At 44.5% G+C, this 23,048-nt stretch overlaps 3 protein-coding genes and 1 long non-coding RNA gene across 4 annotated transcripts in view; 1 reads left to right on the top strand and 3 right to left on the bottom strand.

Annotated features, from left to right (window-relative positions):
* Nucleotides 1–856: 856 nt before the first annotated feature.
* Nucleotides 857–1,764, bottom strand: SMIM26 (small integral membrane protein 26). The gene is made up of 2 exons (XM_066993541.1): nt 1,510–1,764; nt 857–1,270 (listed from the first exon to the last, which is right to left on the bottom strand). The coding sequence occupies exons 1-2, from the start codon at nt 1,628–1,630 to the stop codon at nt 1,083–1,085; spliced, it is 309 nt and encodes a 102-aa protein (XP_066849642.1). The 5' UTR covers nt 1,631–1,764; the 3' UTR covers nt 857–1,082.
* Nucleotides 1,765–2,025: 261 nt separating this feature from the next.
* Nucleotides 2,026–16,675, bottom strand: SEC23B (SEC23 homolog B, COPII coat complex component). Its single transcript, XM_013194928.3, has 19 exons — nt 16,455–16,675; nt 15,375–15,432; nt 14,868–14,954; nt 14,424–14,660; nt 13,971–14,056; nt 13,045–13,189; nt 12,354–12,512; nt 11,416–11,531; nt 10,486–10,609; nt 9,927–10,007; nt 9,478–9,567; nt 8,893–8,999; nt 8,563–8,716; nt 7,122–7,199; nt 6,673–6,834; nt 5,789–5,875; nt 4,230–4,385; nt 3,128–3,193; nt 2,026–2,279 (listed from the first exon to the last, which is right to left on the bottom strand). The coding sequence occupies exons 1-19, from the start codon at nt 16,673–16,675 to the stop codon at nt 2,190–2,192; spliced, it is 2,304 nt and encodes a 767-aa protein (XP_013050382.2). The 3' UTR covers nt 2,026–2,189.
* LOC125184659 (uncharacterized) overlaps nt 16,647–23,048 on the top strand; it is a 7,134-nt gene continuing 732 nt past the window's right edge. Inside the window, exons 1-2 of the long non-coding RNA XR_007169002.2 lie at nt 16,647–16,791; nt 18,045–18,117. This is a non-coding gene — a long non-coding RNA (uncharacterized lncRNA). The remainder of the gene's footprint in view (nt 16,792–18,044; nt 18,118–23,048) is intronic.
* POLR3F (RNA polymerase III subunit F) overlaps nt 20,981–23,048 on the bottom strand; it is an 8,029-nt gene continuing 5,961 nt past the window's right edge. The window contains exons 8-9 of the mRNA XM_048078909.2: nt 22,265–22,456; nt 20,981–21,665 (exon numbers count right to left, since the gene is read on the bottom strand). Of these exons, the coding sequence (XP_047934866.1) occupies nt 21,588–21,665; nt 22,265–22,456 (270 nt within the window). The 3' untranslated portion in view covers nt 20,981–21,587. The remainder of the gene's footprint in view (nt 21,666–22,264; nt 22,457–23,048) is intronic.

The following is a 23,048-nucleotide window of genomic DNA, read 5'->3' as shown; positions in this document are numbered from 1 at the left end:
TGGGGTGGGGCAGCTACGTGTGTAAAAGCCCCCTACAAGATGGGGTAGAGGGACTGGGAGCAGCTTTCTATACACCAAGGTGGCATCTACAGTCTGTGGGGAGGCTTTGTAAAGACTAGCTGCAAGCAGGCATCCTCCTAGAAAAGGCCATAGGGAGAGGGGGCAGCCTCTGTAGAAACAGGGAGGTGTCTGCAAGGGCATTCCCTACAAGAAAGGAAGGTCTGCATGTGCAGGGGCTGCAGTCAGCTTCCTTCAGATGGGAGGCAGTGCCTATAGGGTACAGGAGAAGCCCCTGTAAAAAGCAGGCAATGTCCACAAGGACATGGGGAAACCTTATAGAAACAAAGTTTACACTCAGTAGCAGGAGACAGTAACCTATAAAGGGGAGATAGTATGTGTAAAGATCAGGGAAACCCCTGTAGGAACAAGGGCCTGGCAGAGGCAACCTCCTTTAAAGGGACCCAGAAGCTCTAAGAGGAGGGAAACCCCTATAGAAATGAAGGTTAGTGAACTCAGGGAAAGAGGTAATGAGTATAGGGACTGAGGGCAGCTGCACACAGGGACAGAGCACAAGACTTGGTCCCTGTACCTGAACGCACTGCCCACACGGACCTGCAAGGGGATAGCAGGTCTCTCATATAGGTGTGCCGTTTGCTATAGGAGGCAGTATCCCTGGACCCATGTTACACAACGCAAAGCTATATTGCTCTTTCAGAAAAATCTTCATGCTTGTAGCTGAAAAAACACCCCCACTGAGCTGGGAAATCTTCACAAAAAGCTGCAACAGGTACATGGTCAGACTATAGGGCACAGGACACCAGGCAGCACACAGACTCATTAACATCTCACAACGCTCTTAGATGAACTATTCATGTTTAATAATTTGAGTACAAGTGCAAATACAGCATTGATCTCAGCAGATGAGAAGGTTACAAGTTTTGCAAAGTGATTTCAGTGATGGAGCTGTCATTTCAACAAGACGAGAAAGTTTTCGACTGACGGTGTGGCGCCATGCTCCAGGACGACTTTCTCCGACAAGCCAGCTCTCCCCCAACAGCACAGAGTTCAATTTTCCAGACTACTCACTTTTCAGAAGGAGGGCTATCAGTAGGGTCAAAGAAAGATTTCACACTCCTGAGCAGCCGAGTAGCAGGAGACACAAAGTCCTTGTTATACGTTGTTACCGTTGTGATTTTTAATCCTATAGGTGTATCTGTAACGACTACTTCTCGAGAGACTGAGTCCTCCGGTGGAGGATGATTTTCATTCTCTAAGGAGTAGAAGAAAAAAAAGATGTTTAGTACTAAAATGTTTCACTGCTGTGAACATTTCGGTGTTATTTCCTACCAGCAGCGTGTTGAGGAGGAGCTACAGGAGCACCAAGCACCTAGCTCGGGGCGGGCACAGCGAGCCAGCAGCACCCCCGGACACCCCCCTGCCTCATCCCCTGAGGCCGGGGTCTACGTTCAGCACCCCCGGCCCCTCAGGCGAGCCCTCCCGGCCCCGTACCGGCCCCGGCCCCGGCGCTGCGGTAGCTGTAGTGCATCATGCCGCCCAGCGCGGTCCAGCCGCCCAGCGAGTAGAGCAGGGCCCAGCGGGCGTTCCACACGGCCGCCCGCGCCGCCATCATCCGCCTGCGCCCCCGGGGGGCGGGACACGGCGGCGGCGCGGCGCCATTACGCGGCCGGGCCCGCCCCGCCCTCAAACCCTCCCCCAGTGAGCGCTTAGGCAACAGCGACTGAAGTTAATTTTAATAGTTTCTGCGCAGCCCAGTGTTTTATTTCTCAAAAGTGGAAAGGAGGTAGGCCAAGGCCATCGTGCGTCCAGCCACGCTGGGGACTGCACCGGCTATTAATGCTTTCCTTACCCGGTTTTATTTTTCGTTAATACAGGTTGCTAAAATACACCGTTTAAAAGCAAAGAATGTTACAAAATAAGGTAAAGACTTCTAAGGGCTACTTTAACTCTAATTACAGTATGAAAGAGGTAGAGTAAACAATAGAGACAAAAAGGAATACAAATAAATTAATATCTAAAAGGGCAAAGTACAAAACTCTCCCCACATATTTATTTCATTCAATATTTAAAAACTGTATTCTAAAAGAGAAGGAAATGTAAATAGATCATTCCACTTTTGTCATCAACATGATCCATGTAATTCTTCTGTTCTTGCTTCTGTCAGATCCAAGTCACGATGCACTTGAAACTGCCAGTTTCTTCAGATGGTCCATGAATACCTGGAGACTAACATCATCTGTCAGGATTGGAGCTCCTGATTCCTGCAGACAGGTTAAAAAAAAAATGATGAGTCTAAAATAACATTAACACCAGGGACTAACTGAAACCAAATCAGAGGTCAGCAGTCTACTAACGCTAATTGCCTATTAAATCATTCACCTTTTCCTTATAAAGGACAGACCTACTCAAAAGAGACCACTCTTTGATTACAGCACTGACAACATCTTTCAGTGCCATCTGCACCTACAGCAAAAATGTCTCTTCTTTCTAAAGCAATAGGAAGTTTTCTGCCCAAAGCTCTACAGAAACAAGATAAAAAATGTAAATACCTGTTATTTGCAGAAAAATTAGATATGTATCCATATGCTAGTTACTTTTTCCAAAAGAATAAATACACTATGTCCTAAGGGTTTTACATCAGAGCTATAGCAAATGGTGAAAACAAATTTCTATGTCAGGTCATCTAGAACCTGTAGGAGTTCCCGTATCAACTTAGCTGCATCCATCAGTAGCAGCCACCAAATACACTCTCCTGGTCTGTGCCCTACACAAGTAGCTAGCTACGTGAGAGGAAGGGAGATCAAAGGGGCAAAAGCACTGCTATTACAATTTCAACCAGTAATTCCATCATAAATCCTTTGGTGCACAGAAGTAACCTTGCTTCTTTGTACTTTGCAGCATAAAGAACTGTACTGTAAAAATTTTCACTGTAAAATTTTCAAATCCAAGCACAGATGTCTTGCAAAAAGCCATTAGGTAAGAGCAGGACAAATAGAACGAGTTTGTGGCCAAATACCATGTGATGAAGCAGGACTGCCCCTATGCAGACGAATATGTAGATGTACATTTTACAGCATTCCCAAACATAAGCAGCTCTTCCATTGCTTACCTGGCCCCATGCATAGAGGTTATTGTGGGTCTGTGAAGGGTTCACTTTAGACAAGAGGAACCGGGCCTATTAAAACAAAACATGGGAAAACTGTTTTTACAAAACGGCAGACTTGTCAGCTCTCATAAGACTTACCACCTTAGATACATGAATAGTGATTTTCCTCTGCTTTTACAAGCAATGTGCTAGTTTAACTTAAACAGGTTTGACGTTCAGAAATAGCCCTGCTCCATAGACAATTTTACTGAACTTAAAACTTGGGGCATTTTCCTGTTGTCTCAAAAAGAGAGCAGCAAGTTCTGCTGATTGCATTATCTACAAAGTAACAGCAGGGAAGGGAGTTTACCACCAGGTGGTGGCAGTTCCCTATGGGCACCTCCATTTCGAAAGGGAGGACGTCACCTTGAAGGTCCGTCCAAGGGACATAGCTCTGCTGCAGCAAGCGGTGCCTGCTTGGCAGGGCAGCTCTGGTTCCACGTGACACAGCCACGTCACCAGCTGCATCCCTTGCAAGTCCCCATCTGCACCGTAGAAAAGAGGTCAATGGAGAACCAGGGTAACACTCATAATATCAGAAATTAACACCAAAATTCTGGTTTGGATTACCGATTCCTGCCTCTTCACTCCTACAGACAACAACACAGCCAGAGACAAGCACTGAACTACTGCAATTCCAGAAAGAACAAAAATAGGAACTGTTTTATATCCTCATCTGGCATCCGAGAATAAAGGAACAGATGTTCAATCATTCAGTGTGACTTATGGTTATAGCAAACTAACCGCACTCCCTGTCTTGAGCAAGTTTAGATACGGAGCCAAGTCACTGATTTCCCACTTTTTCTTTGGGGAATAAATAAATATATTTAAGCTTTTTTTCCCCCCCACCTTCCATCCTCAGATTTCAAAAGCATATCCAGAGAGTGACTGGCTTATTAAAGGAAAAAAGTGGCAGTAAGAGCTCATGAGAAAATATATAAGCTCTGTACTTTTAAAGGCTAAATTATCACTGTATTTAACTTACAAAACCACCCCTTTCGTAAAGCAGGAAAAGACAGGTATTTGCTTTATTCAACAGAGAGAGTTCCTGAATAAACCTCCTTACCTGACTGCCCCCATGTTCCGTGTGGATGTAACGTGGCATTGGGAATCTAGTCTGCAAGATTTCCTGGGCATCATCCAGTGGGGCTTGCAGCAGGTGCTTGAAGTTTTCATATTCAGGCATGTCTTGGTAACCAGCTTTCTGCCACTGTGCAATAGTCTGTTGACAGGGAAGAAATTAAAAAGTGGTAGAGACGTCTACAAGCCTCCCCTTTTTAACTGGGGCTTCTTCAGGCAGTAGAAGATTACACATGCTTCTGCTTACGGAACACAGGACAAACAAGCTTTCACTGTTCTGTCAATAATATTGTTTAGTTTCTGTCTGTTCCTTAATTTAAGAAAAGGCACTCAACACAAAATTGGGTAGCAGTCTGTGCAATACAAGAACAATTTGTTCAAAGAAAACTTCAAGGCATTATGTTTCAGCCTGCATTGACATAAAAGTACCAAGCAGCTATAAAATCACTGACATTTTGAATTTGACTCAAATTTGACTTAAATGGAGCAGCCATTGTACTATGCTATTTTCAAGTGACACTGGTAACTGACAATTGCTCCGTACATAGGCAGATCACACACCTCACTCTTCCTTTGTCTAATTTTACCCAGCTGCTGAGTGTGTTACTTCACAACAGTTGAGATATGGAGACACTGGTTAAGGTAACTTCGGAAGATTTATCGTTGTTGACTCCACCATTCAGCTCCTGCTCACGTCACTCACATATCCCTGCTCTCTTCTCAGTGAGAACAAACACTACGTGGAGGAATGTCGGGAGCCAACAATGGAGCTGCTGCAAGCTATCATACCAAAATTTAAGCATTCTATTAACAGTCATTAAATATCAATAGCTCAGTTCAAAAATGAAGGGAAGAGTTAAGACACCTCCAAAAAAATTCACTAATAGGAATGTTTGACCATAAGCCAAGATGAGTTCATTTAAATTCCAATTCGATTTCATGTTTAGGTAGAAGAAACTGCATGTGGACTACTCCCTGAGTAGGACTGAAAGGATATGAGGGGAATTAAAAAGGCATAAAAGGGACACTGCCAGAGAAAGAAGAGGAGAACAAGCCAGCTTTGGATATTGGTCTGAAGGTTCAGAAGTAGCCTGCACCTAAGTGCTTATGTCAGTGATGATAGAAGGAATACAGGAGCAGACCTCGAGAACATCCAATATTTACAAGCAGAAACTGGCCAAATTCATAACTGATTTCTTTCAGAGCAGCAGTATTTGAGTGTCAAAACCCAGTAACCAACTATGTCATGTATCTGACGAAACAAACCGCAGCTCCCTCTGCCCTGCTGAGTTTCATCCTTCTCTGGCCTTTTCCAGGCACAGCAAGAAAAGTTCACCTGCGTTACCAAGCTCACATGACAGCTATTGCTCACTGCAGAACACACCCTTAGCTACTCCTGTAGGGTTTTTGTGCATTACAACTGGCAACACATATATGATGTTGTTAGGCTAGCAAAGCGGTTCATTTTGTACTAACAGTGACATTGTTTGCCTGCATGGCAGGAGGAAGAGTGCAAACAGAGAGCAAGAATGCATTTCACCATACCTCACCAAGGTAAATAACTATCTGGAAGAAAGTATCCATCAGTAGGATTCTGTCAGGAAGAATACTGCTGCTGTCCAAAAGCACCGGCTGCAGAAGACAAAGAAGATCAGTCACTACTGCGCCCTCAGAACTGTATTAACCTGCACAGCTGGGGGGGAACAGTTTGCTCAGCCACGCCTGTACAGAGGAGACTGTCGAGGGCTGCTCAGCCCATGAGAATGCCTTGCAGAGCACCATCAGCCTCCTGGGGCAGCACTGAATGGAGCAGCAGGTCCTCAGCTACTTTATGAAATGCGTGTGAAAGCAATTTCTATGGCTATCAAATTTAGTTTGAAGTGATCTTGAGCAAAAGTTTCAAAAAAAAAAATACATGGACTCTGGCAAACGCTGCCAAGAATGTTTTAAAATGTTACTCCAGCAGCTTCTGTATTTCCTTCCTGCCAGACACACTCCACTCAAGGTGGCTGTCAGAGTTTGTGCAGCAGTTTAACAGTGCTGCATAAACAGCTGAAAACAAGCAGCTGGTGAGAGATTATGACCTGCAAGGCTGAAGCTTGCTGACTTACACAGTAGAGGAGGCAGCCTCTGACAGAGAAACAGAAGCGCTACCGAGAGCTTCAAGATTCACCAGGTGTTTGGTTTTTGGTGGTTTTTCTTTGCTGTGTATGCGTGTGCATTTTAAAGGCCTACTGAAAGTATGATTTACATACTGAAAGAAAGCCGACTGAAAATATAATGTATATTTTACATCATCCCAAGTCACCCCCTAGTAATTACCTCGATTAAAAAAATACACAGGGGCCTTTTTGACGAACTATTGTTATTCTGACTGAATGCTTATTATCGTGGTTTGATCCACCTCTTTCTGTTAATCACAGGCTTACCTCAGGAGGTCCATGGAAAGAATAAGCATAAAGGATGGGCTGGATCATAATGAGAGACTGGGTCAAATCTTGCCTAGCAAAGTGGTGACGGTAATAAGAAGATTCATCTGGACTGTTATTGAAGACCTGCAGGAATGGGGAGCGTCGCAAATGGAACATGAACTGCAACAGAAAGATCAGCAAGAAGAGAAGTGTCAGTAAGGTCACGCTGAAAGCTCTGTACTCAGAAATTTGTATACGTGAACAACAAATTCTTTGGGAAAAAAAATATCCCAGTGAACTCCTCATTACCAGTCATTTGCAGCACTCAACCACAGGACCAGCCCACCAAATTCAAAAAGCATCTGTTCCTTCCCTCGTGAATCTGAGGGATGGTACTAGATGCTTTATCATCGCTCTCACTCACCCTTGCACACTTTTCCCAGAGCTCCAAGAAGATAAATTCTTACCTGGGGATACAAAGAAAATGATTCCGACAATCTGAAGGAGTTGGGATCATCTTTGTTGTATTGTCCAAATTTCTGACACTGTAGGAAGCAAAATGCGTATTTGGTTATCTCTCCCTCACACACATCCGTCAGCAATAACATGTTTTTAAACAGAGCAACCAAGTCATGAATGCAACAACAAGAAGTAAAATAAGAATACCCTTTAAATTTGTTACATATGTCAGTGACTTCTGTATCTAACTGGAATGAGAATGACGACTTACTAAGAAAAATCTAGAATTTTGAATCTAGATTCAAAGTTATCTAAGAATGAAAGAAATAGTGCTTCTAGTACCATCCATTTTTCCATTGGATCAGGGATACTACATCACACTTTAGCTACTTTGTACACTACGAAACACTTCAGCATCAACTCCGCTTCCTTCTAGAGCAGCAGCAAACTGGAATTTCACTAACTGCTTCACTGAAAATAAGAAGCATCCTTACCAAAATTTATCAATTTAAAACCTCTTTATCAACTATAAATGACTCCACAACCATTTCAGCATGTGGCATGCCCATGTGTGTTTCAGTACTCAAATTCCTATCTGACACTGGCTGGTTTTTTTCAGTTTTTGATGTGCCGTAACTGTTAGTATCAAATCTGCACAGGTGTTCAGAAAAAGCTGGAACTGACTTGGTTTAAGGCAGCTTAAGCCTGTGGAATCTGAAGAAAGAGACATTATGAGGACACAGGACAATGCCATTAGCTGGGAAGTGACAACTCCTCTCAAGTTTGTACTGGTGAGAGCCCATCTGAATGCTGTGTCCAGTTTGAGGGTTCCCGGTGCAAGACATAAGAGGATGTACTGAAGTGAGCCTAGCAGATGCCACCAAGGGCTGGAGCACCCAATGCAGGAACAGAGGCTGAAGAAGCTGAGTTTGTTCAGCCTAGTGAAGTGGGATCTGGGGTCATACTGTGCTGTCTGCAACTACCTAATGGGTAGCTGTAGAAATGGAAATTCTGACCGCAAAAAGTAGTAAGTCACAGTAACTGCGATCAATCACTGAAACAGGCTGTCAAGAAGCAAGACAACCTCCATCCTTGGAGATCTTCAAAACTCACCTGAACAAGACCCAGAGCAACCTGCTGCAATACAAAACTAGCCCTGCTTGAACAGGGTGTTGAGACCTCCAGAGGTCCCTTCGCACCTGCATTATCGTGGTTCCACTATCACTTCTTTCATCTCAGGTTTGGCCCTTTCAGCACAATGGGATGCTTACCTAACCCACCACAAATTTACCAATCATATTGTCTTCCAAATATCACATACTATAGCTATGGGACCGTGATCAGAACACAATGAAACAAGTCAACCTGGAAAAAGAATGGTGTTTTCATTCCAATAGACCATTTTTATTTGAATTAAGACTGCACTCAACCGCAGCCTACTGGTCTTACCAGTCTGATCAGCTGCCTGTCCAGCCACCGCAGGACATCAGGTCCCTCCTCAGATTCAGCTCTGTACACGCCTAGTCGCGCCATCAGCACAGCAGCTGCTTCCTGGTCAAACGCAGCTTCTATGTGCTGGAGTTGACTCTGTGCATCTGCCCAGCTGAAGGATTAGTAAAGGGTTAGCGCATTCATCTTCAGCAAAACCCAAACCAGATTTATTCCCCCTGTGCCAAATACTCTGTGGCCAGTGCGTGCAATAAAAGGCTAAAACAATTCCAGCACAGACTGTGCTGAAGTTTCTGCCATTCTGCCAAAGAACTGGCACGAGATACTCACTTTCTGGCTATGGTGGTGACACGAATGCGTTTCTGTGTACTGGAGTGTTGATACTGAGTGACAAACTGCACTGCCCCTCGGCCTCCCTGAGGAATCGGTGCATTGTGCTGCAAATGAAATAAGGTAAGCCTTCAATACAGGCTGGCTTTGCCATAGCTCTGTACTCTACAGGAACAACTCCAGGGCATCAACTGAATAATCGTAGAATAAGTTCAAGCTTGAGATGGACAAGAGAAGAGAAAAACATCTGCTTGTGAGCCATCTCATATTACAACTTAGAGGATCAATTCTCCAAGAATTTGAAAGCAATTGTCCTTTTATTCTCCAGAGCACCTAATAGCAAAAAGACTATTTCTTCTTTGCGAATGAATGCCATCAGAAGAAGACAAGAAGAAAGAATGCAGTTCTTGTACAAAGTAAAAACATCATGCAATTTATGCACATGGAAACAACCTCTAAGAAAATTACTTTGGCACTTTACAACCATCCATCGACAACACAAGCAATGCCATTTCATTTCCTGGCCCTGTTACAACTACTCAGCTTGTAAAAATGAAGACTAAAAAGAGAAAAACAAGGGCTGACCTGATTTACCACTTCAAAGTAAATGGCCAGAGTTGTGCTGGGATCCAAACTACAAATTTTCCATTGAGATGTTCCTCCAATTCCAAGTTCCTGCACAGAATTGAAAAGAAAAGAGCCTTTTTGTCTCTGGCAGTGGGTAAGGCAAGCCGTTAAATTCCGATCAGAGATACAAGTCGTGGCAGTCCTTCTGCATTTCTCATCTTCTAGGTATGGATTAAGTTACTGAAGGGCATGCGGTTACAAGGAGATTTTTACAGGGCAAGAACTTAATCTAGGAAAAAATGCCTTTTCCTAGGGATGTTTTTAAATCACTCTTCTTGAAAACTCTCACATTCTAGCTGACCTGTAGGTCTAGCCAGAAATTTTGCACTCTGTTTCCTACTTCAGTATGTTTTTTTTTGGTTTTTTGTTTTGTTTTTTTTTGTTTTTTCCCCATATTGGAAACTTACATTTTCAGAAACACATGGTCCTTTAGCATTCAAGGATACACATGGTCCAATAGCTCCTGCAATTTTCAGCTCCCTAGAGGTCTAGAACAAGGTCAAAAAAGTTTTCAAAAAAAAAAGTTAGTAGAACAGAACATACACAGACTGAATCAGCTGCTCAGCTTTCATCATAAATTGAACGTACATGGCTACCAGGAAAAGCATCTTTGAGTACCTTCCCAGGTCACCTACTGCTACAGCTAGTGAACATGAAATGTGGCCACGTAAGTACTCTTAACAGTGGAGATATATCCATAGTCACCATGAGAGAGTACGAAATGTTACTTGCTGAATGAGGAAAAGCAAAGTTCAGAATTTTACTTTTAAGAAAGAAAAAAAAAATTAATAAGCTTTCGAACAAAAATCCCTCCACTCAATCCGTTATGGTACTTCTTCCAAAACAGGCACTTCAGCTGACCTCAAACACATAGAAAATTCTACAACACAGATACTTAATCAACTTTTCCAATCAACAGCACTTGCATTTTCCCATTGACGTCAGCCAATTTAACTGAACTCTCACCTTCACTTCCAAACTTGCACCAAAAGCCATCCGAAAGTCCCCATTGAACCCTTTGTTAAAAACACGCTGGAAGGTCTGCTTGAAGAGAGAAGTGTTGAAGGAGTCTCCCATCACCATGTGTCCTCTAAGAGGAAAATAAAAAGATAAAAAGAAATTGAAACAATTAGAAACTAGAAGTAAATCACAAAGGATACACCCCTCCCCAACTCTCATGCATGCAAACACGGGCAGAAACTGTTTTAAAAGCATGCGTTTGCATAGGTAGAATTCGTATTAGAGAACACAGATTAATGAATGCCTCCAAAGCCAGACAAGCTAATGCTCCGTCTTTGCCAGCTTGCTTTCTCAACTGTATATCTTGCCATCCCTTCAGCTGCCTTAAAAATGCTCATGTTCCAGGGGTTACAAATATCTCAACCCAGAGAACTCTGCTCAGCCTACTCCCCCTGAGAAAGCAAAATGAACTGTTAAGCAGAGAAAATCTTGCCCACACAAAGAAAGCTTCTGCCCTGCGTGCCTGAAGCTCTGCTCTTCTGATGGTGCTTCAGTCATGCACGCACCACAGTGCATGGAATCTGCATCCCATCAATTCTGTGAAGGGCGCTGGTTACCTGCCAAGGCGTTTGAAGGAGGCAAAAGGCATTTGCAAAAGACATGTTGCACCATGCTTTAGAATACCTTTCTCAAAAGCAGGACATCAAGTTTTCTACCAGCAGTGTTAATTCATGTGCTACTTTGAGACTTCAGAAATGTGGACTGGGATCAGGGGATGTTTGCCATATAACTCCTGGCAAATTCAAACCACAGTTTAGAATAAAACGACAAAAATCTCTCCCTTTCCTCTTGATAGCAAACTAACTGCTTTCTGAGCCATTTTCCCCCTCCAAAAAAGTGCAGGTGCCACCTTTGTGTTTCCTGCTGTGAACATACCCGGTGAGGTTTGCACAACATTTCATCTCCAGCAGCCCGGTCTGATCCAGGGCGCAGGCGTAGATGTCGATGCAGTGCCCGTTGGCTGCAGTGCGGTTGGCCAGAGTCTCATAGTGCTGGGGAGAAGAGACAACGCACACAGCGTTGAGGATGCTGCATCAGGCAACGTTTCTTCTGCTCTCCAGCCAAGGACAACACATTGAAGCACAAAGCACAAACTAAGCCAATACCAGCACTGTAAAAGGTAAACAGCTCTCTGCCTGAGCACACTTCTCCCTCCCTGGATAAGCTTGAATTGCAAGTCACAGGTACGGAGAAGACATGAACTGCTACCCTCATCCAAGCACGGACTCTATCAGTGATAACATACTAGAAATTCAAAGGTTTCTAGATGATAGTAAAGAGGACACGTATGATACTGCTTCCTCTAAGCTGCCAGGCACATCTCATGCCTGAATTTTTGACTGTTCTTTCATATGTCAGGAGATAAAGGACCCTTTGTGAAAGCTACCAGTTCTTGGGAGAACAGGCTTTATTTTCCCCTCTTCCCTGAAGAAGATACAAAGCTCTCCACCCACCATCAGCTAGGAAATAACACTGAAATACTTCTCTGAGAAGGCACAACACCAGGCCGGAGAAGTAACTAGCAGCAAGTCTCTTTCACCATTCCCTTGACCTTAACACACAGAAAGACTCGTACATTTCATGGACACACACAAATATATGTGTGTTGTATGTGTTATATAACAGACACACTGTTCCCACAGCAAGAAAGTAAGATGTTTGCTCCCTGAAGAAGGATATTGGGCAGCTGTCTACATGGGTTTGTGTCATGTCCCAACACTCAGAACGCTGTTTTTGCCTTTAAACACACCATGCCATGCAACAAGCCTAAGCTGCTGCGTGTGCCTTTGCCCCCAGCTGACACCAGCACCTACTTTGGTGGCCTTCTTCATGAACCTTGCGTTGTCCTTCTCTATGTCATGCCACGAACGAATGGGTGTCTTCAGTTCATCTCCCACCACCATGCCCGGTCCTTGCGTTGGTGGCCCACCTGTAAACAGCATTATTCTGGCCCCTGTGTTTGGAAACGTGCCCTAAAATAAAAATAAGGCCTTACATTAGAGAGCAGGGAGAGGAAGAGGGTGTTTAAAAAGGACAATACTTTCTTTAGAGAAGCATCTGCTTGCTCTTCTGCAATATCATTAGGAACCCATCGCTGTCAGAGGCAGCCTTGACAAACAGCAGTGCATTTCCTGTCGGGCACCCTCTGGTTTAGGCTCAAGCTACATGAAGCTTCACAACAGGAAGTAGGCAGTTTCTGTTCTTTCTACATATATCTCAGATGACGCTCGGATAAACCCAGTACATGCAAGCAACTCCACGTGGCCATATGCACAAGGATCAGAGACCTTTAAACACCTGCATCTTCTGTAATGTAATTTACATTTAGATGTAAATTCCCAGCCCACTCTACACCAGCTGGTGTTAACTCTTGTCAAATGCCAGTAAAGACAAAACGCACCGCTGCATCCCAACGTAAAGGGGACGCAAACCAAGCTGGACTGAGGCCTGCACGTGTCTCAGCAAAGACAGCTCATCTCGAAGAAGCAGCAGCAGTTAGAGTACCTCTAACAAGCCAACAGCAATTGAAAGAGCTACTCCAGTGGAACGTAAAGGCCTCTTTCCCTGGGTCACTGGCCACGGGTCCCTTTGCAGTTCTCCCAGGAGATCTGTTAAATTCATGTCAATCTTATGAACTGGCTGCAGAAACCTGAAAAAAAAATAAAATGAAATGTTTTCCTGCTTACAAATCCTTTCAGTTTAAGAGAAGAAAAGTGCCTCTGTTCCTAGCACGCTTAAATTGCGCTGAGACAGAGTTATCAGAAGCAAAAAGTCATGTGGCACACTCCTTCATGTACAAACTTTCCTAGATAACAGGCCTGGGCAAAATAAAAGAACTGACCAAAGCAAGTCATCAGGAACCAAGGAGAAAGCAAAAATCACACGAAGCATAGGAAAGGGGCTTCAATGGTGATTTTGTATACCAAAACACATTGAAAAAGAGGAGCTGAGGAAGAAAACACTGTATTCAACAAAGGCAAATACAGCTTCATTGTTCACGGTCACTGCCTGCCTGCCAATCTTTTTTTGGACTTGATTAGGCAAGGAATAGAAGGTGACAGGTAGAAATGTTACTCAGACAAGGTCCCTGTTGGCCGGTGAACCAAAAGACCCTTGCTCTAAACACATACAACCCCTGAACAATATGCATTCCAAAGGCTGCTACCTTACGCTTTTCAAGTAGAAATCCAGCCCAAATGGCAATTACATTCTTGCAACTGCAAAACCAAGATACTACAGAAGTATAAGGCATTGCTCTAGTAAATCCCATCCATACATATCCCATGACAGAGGGAAGTAACTGTGACAAGACAATACCATTTAAGTCTCCTTACAAAAGTTCCTCTTAAGAAACCTAGGTTTAGAAGTGTGATCCCAAAGGGTCATAGAACATCTTCCCTGCTCTTCTGCTGTGTTGATGAAGCACTTACCTGCTTGAAATAGCAGGTTGCTCCTGAGTCTGAAGAGGTCTTCCTTGTTGAACGGGGACAGCTGGCCTTGAAAGCCCAAGCATATCCTACGGAACAGGAAAAAAGAGGTAGAGGAGGTGTAATATTCAAACACTAAACATTATTTGTTGTCAAGCAATATAGACCATGGCCTGCAGTGCCGTGGCACTAAGTAAATTAAAAACTGTGAAATAACAAATCTTTACATCCCCATTAAGAAATCATCAATAGATTTTTTATATCTTGCATGATGGATCTACCTTGGACAAGCTTCTAAACATTCGCAATGACAAAAAGACAGTAGAGGCACTAGGAAGGTAATGGCATAACAAAGAGCACTGAACCTTCCTTCCTCCCTCAGAGCTTGAAAGACAGCAGTGGTGTCAACAGAGCTAACAGGAACAAGCCACTGGCCTAACAGTTGGCAGGACATACCTGTATTTGCTTAGCCGTCAGGTCTTTTGTGCCCCTAAAGACGTAGCTCTTGGAAATCCCTTCACAGCTCAATTCGTGAACCTGGACCATTCTGCCGAAAGTGATAAGCCCCACCAGAGCATCAGCAGGCAGCAGACTCAGGGACATCTGCAGGGACTCCTTCAGTGCCTGCAAGTCCTCCTCTTCCAAGCACGTGTCAACAACATACAGGAAGATCAACGGCGTCTGTGGACCTCGCTAGGCGGAAAGAGATGGGTTTACTAGGCACGTACATATGCTCGATGACACTTATTATCATGACTCCAGTCAAAGAATAAAATGAGCCCTATCTTAAGCATCTTATATAAGTCACACTTATTTCCGTTATCTTAATTAAAACAAATACATACAGAAGATATCACAAACAAGACAGCTCTGGGGGCTGCAAACTTGCCTATGACTCACCTGCACGATATATTCAATTGTTGAAAACTGAGGCATAAGCTCAGCTGGTTGATTGACTTCAGATATGCCTGCATAGGCTGGAGGGAACTGAAAAACAGAACCAAAAATTAGGACAAGGAATTTGCCGGGCAGAAATGTAGGGCCCTCCTCTGCAGTACAGAGGCTGCCCTGCTTGTGATGTGGTTATTCAACTTTTTATTTACTACCACCATGCCAACCTGATTAATTCATGACAAGAGCCCTGTATTGCTGCTTTCCTAAGCACAGACAACAGCGGCCAGCAGTACAGACAGCTACTTACTCATTCCACTGTAAGCAAAAGGCAAAATGTCACATAAAACAGGCTCATTAACAAGTACTCTGGCCTGGGTTCATTAAGGGAAAAAGGCCAAGAGATGAAACCTAGAGAGGTGGAATTTCTGCTCTTTTTAACATCCTTTGCCAGGGGAGGCCATCAATAAAACGCTCACCGAAAACATAGAACGGCTGAGGCTTTTTTCAACATACCTGATTTCTCTGAAAACAGAAGTTACAAGCCCAGAGCTTGGCCCGATAGTCAACTTGGCTGCAGGGAAAAGGTGAGGCATTAGTATAACTGTAGGAACAATCTTACAACCCAGCTTCACAGTTACCTACGCTGCTTCACAGCGCCGAAGAAGAAACAAAATACCAGACAATACAGCTCCAATGACAGGGTTGGAGGGATTCAGACTCTTGTTCTAATGCCAGAAAGACTGTTACCTCAGCCAGCCTGGCTGCTTCCAGGCTTGTCAGCATGAGGGACCACCAACAGCACTCCGAAGCTCTGGCTTTGGTAGGCAAAAGTTTACATCTTATTATTCTTTTGCTATGCTTGGGCCTATCTCAGTGATCCTATTGTTTGTATAGCTGCAGTACACAAGCGCTCCAGTCACAGAGCAGCAGAAGCCACCCACCCACATCCTGTACAAACACAGAACAAACTGCACCAAGGAGTTTACTCTTCTCAGCCCAATACATACAATAATTGCTAGTGCAGTAAAGCCTAGCCACACTCCTATTTCATGGGCTTGATCTCTTCCTACTTCCTCTAACTAGTTTCCCTCCTTTTTCCTCAGCCCGATGCTATGCTCCAAGTAAGCACAATCACCGCATGATTTCGGGACAAAGATTTCATCTTAAATTCTTAGCAAAACTGCAAAGAAAAGCTAGACGCTCATATCGGAGATGACCTACAACCAACAGGATGTGTATAAAGCAGGAAACCAAATGAACACAACGGCCCACAGGACAATATCAGTAAAACTGGCGTCTTTGTTTGTTCTATGTTTCATCATCCACCACAAAATTCTCTGGGATGGTAACAGGATTGGCTGTTTCCACGTTACCTTCAGCTTAACAGCCCTCCTGAAGACAACCCTCTCTCCTCAGGTTCTGGCAGCTCCAGCTATAAGCTGGCATCTACCATATCCAGCTAGGCATACATGGCTTTTAACACACTCACTACAACTAAGCGAAGAAAGCCGACGAGCACCAGGTTAAGAAAAAGGTGAATAAGGGACATTAGGATAACGTCTCTCTCAACGTCCCCAGCTAAGAAACACGTACCAGAGCGGGTTGAGCACCGCTTTGCACGTCGGCCTGCTGCAAAGCACCGGCTCGTACTGCACGGGAGGCAGGTCCGGACGCTCCTTCAGCGGGGTCAGGAGGCAGGCAAGGGGGACAACCATGCGCGTGGCCTCCAGCCGGCTGGAGGGCCACACGTTCCAGCTGAAGCGCACGCCGTCACGCTCCTCATTTTGCTGAATGAACTCCAGGTACGTCGCCATGGGGCCGCAGCAGCTCTGGAAGGACCGAAGCAGCGCGCGTTCAGGCAGGTTGTCTAAAACCTCAGCAAACCCAGCACAGAAAGACGAAAATCTGACAACCAACGCCCGAATGCGAGGTGGGTGTTGTTGCGAGGCCGAGGAGGTCGCCGTGAGGAGGCTGTGAGGCCGTGAGGAGGCTGTGGAGCCCACCCGCCACCCCCGGGGCCCGGCCGGCGCCCCCCTGCCCTGCCCGCACCTCACCGCTCCCGGCCGCCGCCGCCGCTCGGTCCCGGCAGGCCCCGCTCCGCCGGCAAGGCCAGCTCAGCGGTACGCCGCCTGCCCGCAGACAAGATGGCGGCGCCGGCACGCCCCGCCGGCATCTTGGTTAAGGGCACCCGCCCCACCCCTCCACAGCGTTCCGAAAGGGGTGACCACACCAAACGTGGCGGCGGCGGCATCAGGAGGCCATCTTGGCTAAGGGTAGAGGGTGAATGGAAGGAAAGGGGCGCCCTTAGTAAATATGGGGGAGGCGGCGTCGACTCCTTCACGGGCACTATGGGGTAGGCTGGGGGGCTGAGGAGGAAGGGGCTGGCTGAGGGGATGACGAAAATTCCACATTGCCGCGAACTGTTACGTGTGGTGTTACGCTACAGATGTTGTTTTTTTTTTTCCTGTTTTCTGTCTCCACGGCTGGTTTGTGCCCACCTTGTCAGAGTTAGGTTAAATAAAGCACTTAAGAAGTACCGTGATCTGGCACACGGAGCAGAATCCTAAAGCCCCGTGTTTATACACGGGCTGCCACCAAAACTCCAAGCAACAATTTTCCCATTCTGTTTACCTGGAGCAATCAGCTAGCTCAAAAATAGAGGGATGGGGGGGGTATAAACCTCCATCTGTTCTATGTTTAACAACCCCGAGGAGAGCACTTTGAACTCGGCTTCCTCCCATCCCTACCCACCAGACCCCCAGAGCAGCACCAAGTACAGTAATTAACAGCTGGACTTGATGATCTTAGGAGTCTTTTCCAACCCAAATGATTCTAATCAACTTCCTGAGGGAGCAAGTGAACGTTTTCAGCAGAAACTGAGACCCTCCATGGCACGCCTTGTGGGACGTTTGTCCCCGGGCTCAGCACAGCTGCACGCCTCTCCACCCATCGCCCTGACAGATGTTTCCAGCTACATGAAGCAAAAAGGAAAGGGTCTGCATGGTGTGGAAGATGATCCTGTGCGTTAAGCTGTCTACACCCTGTTACAAAGCATGAAATGTTTGGCAGCAATAGGAGACCCAGCTGTCCCCACTCAGTGTTGTTTCCCCCCCCCCCAGTACCTGCTCTGCCTGTGGAGGCAAAACAGCAAGCCAGGGTTTAAGACCTTTTTTCTCGTCTCAGGGCAGCCATACCAGGATGAGACAGCAGATGGCACTCGAACAGCACCAGACGAACAACCACCACTCCAGTAAAGGTGAGATGTGTAAGCAAATTAATTTAAGAAAAAAAAAAATCCAAACAGCCAATCAGCCACAATTTTCACTATCAAAGCTTTAAGCTTGTCATTGTTTTAAACTTTGGACTGTGAAGGCTAGGCGTGTTAAACAGTACCTGGCAGCTGTACTTCCTCTCAGTTCACAGTACAGCCTGGCACTGTAGTTAATGTTTCTCTTGGAAACAAAAGCAATCCTGCACTTCATTTCACGTTAAAATGGCATTTGGGTGTGACCTCCAACTTGCCTCGGGACTGCTGCTTACCACTGGCAAGCTGCACACCATAGGGCTCACAGGAACGGGACTGAGCTCTCCCAACACAGGAGGTCGAGCAGCACCAGACGAACAACCATCACGCGTAACACCTCCGACAGCAGTGAGAGGTATCAGCCGAGTGCGCCTGCTGAAGTGTGCTCTCTTGTTATGAGGCTAACATAAAGAAAGAAGCAGCTTGTGCTTTCCAGTGTAAGATGGTTTGGTGGTGGTATGTTTTGGTGTTCAGTACTGCAGCTAGTATGACTTCCTTAAAACATTACATTTCGTACCACATTTTAGTGGGGATAGCTTTGCCAGGTAGAGGGGAAAAAAATGAAGGAAGCCTGGGAGGAAAAAAGACTAATAATGTTACCTTTTGATATTTATTCTCTTTTTAAACAGGCTGATAGGTCAGACGGGTTCATGAAGATCCTTAGTGACAAAGATCATTCTTATTTAGACAGATCAGAGATTCCTATTTTACAGATAGGAAAGTGAAATTGCTTTACTTTTCTCTATAGGCATATTTTTTCCAAATTTGACAAGTCTCCTAACAACTGCAATGCTAAGAAGGTTCGGGGACCACAAAGATAAGGACATCTCAACCAGATAATCCCTGCATAAATGAGTCATAATTTAAAGTGCTTAATAGACCAGCTCTCCACTTCCTAAATGTGTTCACTGACAACAAGCTCTCTGTCCTTTTTCTTATTGCCAGTGAATATGGTCACACCACAAAGTGACACACGTGCGTGATAAGGACGTGTTGTTTCCCTGAAAGCTATCTTCCAGATGAAGCAGAGCACAAGCAATTTGTGTTATCTCTGCAGCAGCAGGATGCACACCCTGTTGTGTTAGGTCATCTTTGAAAGCAGGAAGACAAAGGCAATCCCAGCCCCACACCTCAGTCAAGCTACCTCTGGCCACGTAAAGGATGTCATTTATGTTAAGACTCCTTTCAGTGAAGTTAGCAGCATTTTTCTCAGGCTTCAGTGTGCTGAGGGGTTAAAGGCAGCAGAGAAAAAACAAACATATAATAATCTCACCCCCACATCTCTTTTTTGACAACACTTCTGCCTCTGTAGATAGAGGTGCATCCCTGTCACATCAAGCAAGAGACAACACTATGACAAAAGAGACAGCTGTGGGCATGCACACTAGCTAACACCAAAGTCATTCCCCGGATGTGCCAGCTTGTCATTCTAGTTGTCTGCTCCAGTCTAAGACATCATGCCTGGCTGCCTCAGTATATACACCTTCCCTTTATGGGACAGGAAATACATATTTTTTTATTCCTTGCACTGTACCTACGGGCATTAGCCTTCTGTCCGCTGTCCGCATTATAAGCAGGAAAAGAGGAATCAAGATTCGAACACTTCCTTATGGCATCCAGACCGCTTTTAGAAGTGACAAATTCCTGGACAGTACTGAAGTAACTGGTATAGTCTCCCACCCCACTTTGGTAGGCTGTTCTTCAAAATCTGTCTATATTAGCCAACTGTTTACTACTCGTGGTCGGACTTCCTGGCATGCTGACAACTCAGCTGCAAAGCTGCTTGACCATTGCCCTCCCAACAAGGTGTCCAGGAGGGCTTATCTTCAGACAGAGCTCTGAAAATAGCTAGATGCAACAGGTCCACTGTTGTGCTCAACCCCGCTAATCGTTTCCCAGCACTGTGAGGCTAACACAAAGATACTGAGTGGTTGTGTAGATATCCAGCACGGCTAAGCCATAGGTAACAAGTTGTACTGGGACCAGGCTCTCTGCAATGTTCACTCATCTACAGTGCCCTGCCCACGAGTACTTCATCCCAGCCCTCTGGTTATTCTGGATGGCAGAGAGCTGGCTGTACCATATACGCACAATATTTTAACTTACGAAAAAGGAGACGACTTCTCAAGATGTTGCTCGATTACAGATTAAGGAAGAGGTGATGTAACTAGCATAACAGCTGGTACAAAAGTCTGTTTACTTACAAAGGAGGATTTGAACCCACGTTTCCAAAAAGCATCACACCTCTAATGCTGCCAGATATTCGTAGAGAGCTGTGTCTAGTTTCCTCAAAGAACACATCCATGTTCCAGCATGCCTTGGGCTACCATCAAGGGCAATAGCCTTATTACAACACAATTTATAAGTTATTGCCAATTCATCAGTCCAGAGAAACACAGAGGAGCCAGAGAGGCTATGCTTACAAGAAACAAATTGGCTCCACATCACAAGAAGAGAAGATCATGCTTTTTGAAGATATGCCAGTATCATGCCTTTCTCAGATCACAAACCAAGGCCATATTTATGTACAAACAGCTATCACTGGCATCTTTTGCAACCCTGAGGGCATTCAGACAATCTATAAAAGTTTCCCCTGTACCTGTAGTATCAGCCCAGAGGAACTGTTTCTCTTCTGGAAAATACATCTTTACAGAATACTTACAATCACAGTTTCAGCTGACATGTGTGTACATAACGCAGCTGCCAGAACACAGCAACACAGATTAGATGATCCTCTAGCCGTCAGATGAAGGAATAAATACAGATACATCACCAGATAATGATAGCAGTGGAGAAAACGAAGCACAAAAATACGTTAAGAAAAATCAAACGGCATTTTAATGATAAATTAGCAGGTAAGAAAGTTGGTGAAGAATCAGTGAGTTCTATTTAACATATTTAGGATCTTTCCCACATTAGATTTTTAGCCACCAATTAGATGGTAGCTCTCATGGGAAAAAAAAAAGTGTCAGCTTTAGGACTTAAGCTCCATCAGCAGCATTAGTCTGAACACAAAGTTTGGGATCTCATTCTTGGCAACACTCACCAGCAAGTTTTTCTGATCGGCTGATGACTTATTTTCTCTCATTTTAAGTAAATGTCTGCAGAGTACTCAACACAATCCTTGAAAGTGACACATCACCACCCAGTTCTATGACATTTTTCAAGTCACACACATTTTTGTACAAGAATGGATCTGTTTTCACTTCAGTCTTGGATCTTCAGTCCTGGTTTGATTTTCAGCCCACTCACAGGACACGTAATTGATGTGTTGCTGCTTTATGTTTACTTGAAAAACAAAGGAAGGAACTTGAAGTTGTCTTGAAGCTTTTCACAAATTTAGAAGTCCACTTTTAAAAAAGCAAGCCGCTTTGTCACCTTGGCTATATAGAATGAATCCGGTTTACAGTTTTTCTTTCCCCTTAAAACTCCAGCCACTCTGTCATATAAATACAGTTTGATGGAGAAATCTCACCACCTTCATGGCAATCATCAAAAACCTGGGAAAGAAAGCCCTGTGTCAGTGGAGTAATTATGTACAGCAAGCACGACTGAACTAGAAGCATGATCTTGTGTTTTCTGCTTCTTTCCCAGTAGAGAAACAGTAGTCTACCACAGGACAAAGTATAGGAAGTCCAAAACCAGAACTGAGGAAGAGTAATGTGAGCATAGCAAAGCAAAACAGACCCCACTGTAGTAAATGATGCAAACAGACACGCCTGGCAAGTTTCACCCATGTATCAGTTCAGGATCCATGCAGAAAAGACCAAAAGCTAAACAGAAGTTAGCTTGTTAATATATAAATAGGTGAAAAACTCGGGATCAGATAAGAAGTTATATTTTGGAACAGGCTGACTTGAAAGCACCCTGTTACATACAGTAAGGGAAAGAGACAGCTTGTAAGTAGGCATCCTGGTCTAAACTAAAGACTCTGCCTCTTACATTAAGATGTTAAATGATACTCATGAGCATAGTTAGCTTAGAAATCTGTAAGAATCACTCACAAGCATAACCCTGATTTACACTGGCTGGCCATTTATAAGACTGTATCCAAAATTTGTACACACCCGCATATTCACATACACAATTTGTCACTTACCGGGCAGAGTCCGCAGGGTGTCCTGACTAACCCGGTAGGTTGTATGAGAGGACTGACAGCTCTGTACAACTTCATCTGTCCATCCACACTGCCTACCGTCCCTTCCTTTGCAGCAATAATCGTCATCTCCACTTTTCCATCATATATTAGTGTATTTAAAATGGTTTCAATGTCTTCCATTGACAACTCTACCTAGGAAACAATTTGTAAAATAAATACAGAAAGGACGTGCCAGTAAGTCCTGCAAGAAGAAAATGAGAGTAAACTCCATAAGAACTCCAAATCCTTGGAGTTCTAACCTAGCCCAGATGAAGACACAGTTCTTACTGGGCACTTCATGGGGCTGTGCAGATACAAAAAGAAAAGCAAACACATGTCCTTCCTCCCAGGCACCTTTGGATTACACTAGTCTTGACTGGCTAAAAAGGATTTTCCTATGCGCCTCAAGTATCTACATCATCCTAGCATGGTACATGTCCAATTTTACAGCAAAACAATTGTGGAAGAAGAAAAGTCAGAAGTACTGAAGATAGTCTGTTGATGGTGACTAGTAACGGCATTGTTGTTTTCTCCTTCTAAAACTGTTTGAAGTGCATAGGCAAACTTGAAAGAAATTATAAAACATATCCCAGGTGAGTTTATTAAATGAAAACTCATTCCAGTTTCCATCTGCAAGGATGTAAACACCAGCGTTTATACATCTTTGAAAACCCACATGCATGAACTATCCTGGAATCCCATATGGCACCGCTGACACTCCTCAAAAAGCAACACAGCAGCAAAA

The sequence above is a fragment of the Anser cygnoides genome, chromosome 3 (genome assembly GCF_040182565.1).
Source record: "Anser cygnoides isolate HZ-2024a breed goose chromosome 3, Taihu_goose_T2T_genome, whole genome shotgun sequence".
NCBI lineage: Eukaryota > Metazoa > Chordata > Aves > Anseriformes > Anatidae > Anser > Anser cygnoides.
This window is presented reverse-complemented; position numbering and strand designations above follow the sequence as displayed.

Coding starts and splice junctions, on each gene's coding strand:
- SMIM26 (XM_066993541.1), bottom strand. CDS start 1,630: ATGATGGCGGCGCGGGCGGCCGTGTGGAACGCCCGCTGGGCCCTGCTC. Junction 1,271..1,509: donor CAGCGCCGGGGCCGGGGCCG/GTACGGGGCCGG, acceptor TCTACTCCTTAG/AGAATGAAAATCATCCTCCA.
- SEC23B (XM_013194928.3), bottom strand. CDS start 16,675: ATGGCGACGTACCTGGAGTTCATTCAGCAAAATGAGGAGCGTGACGGC. Junction 14,661..14,867: donor CAATTGAATATATCGTGCAG/GTGAGTCATAGG, acceptor CTTTCCGCCTAG/CGAGGTCCACAGACGCCGTT. Junction 14,057..14,423: donor TGACGGCTAAGCAAATACAG/GTATGTCCTGCC, acceptor CCTGTTCCGTAG/GATATGCTTGGGCTTTCAAG.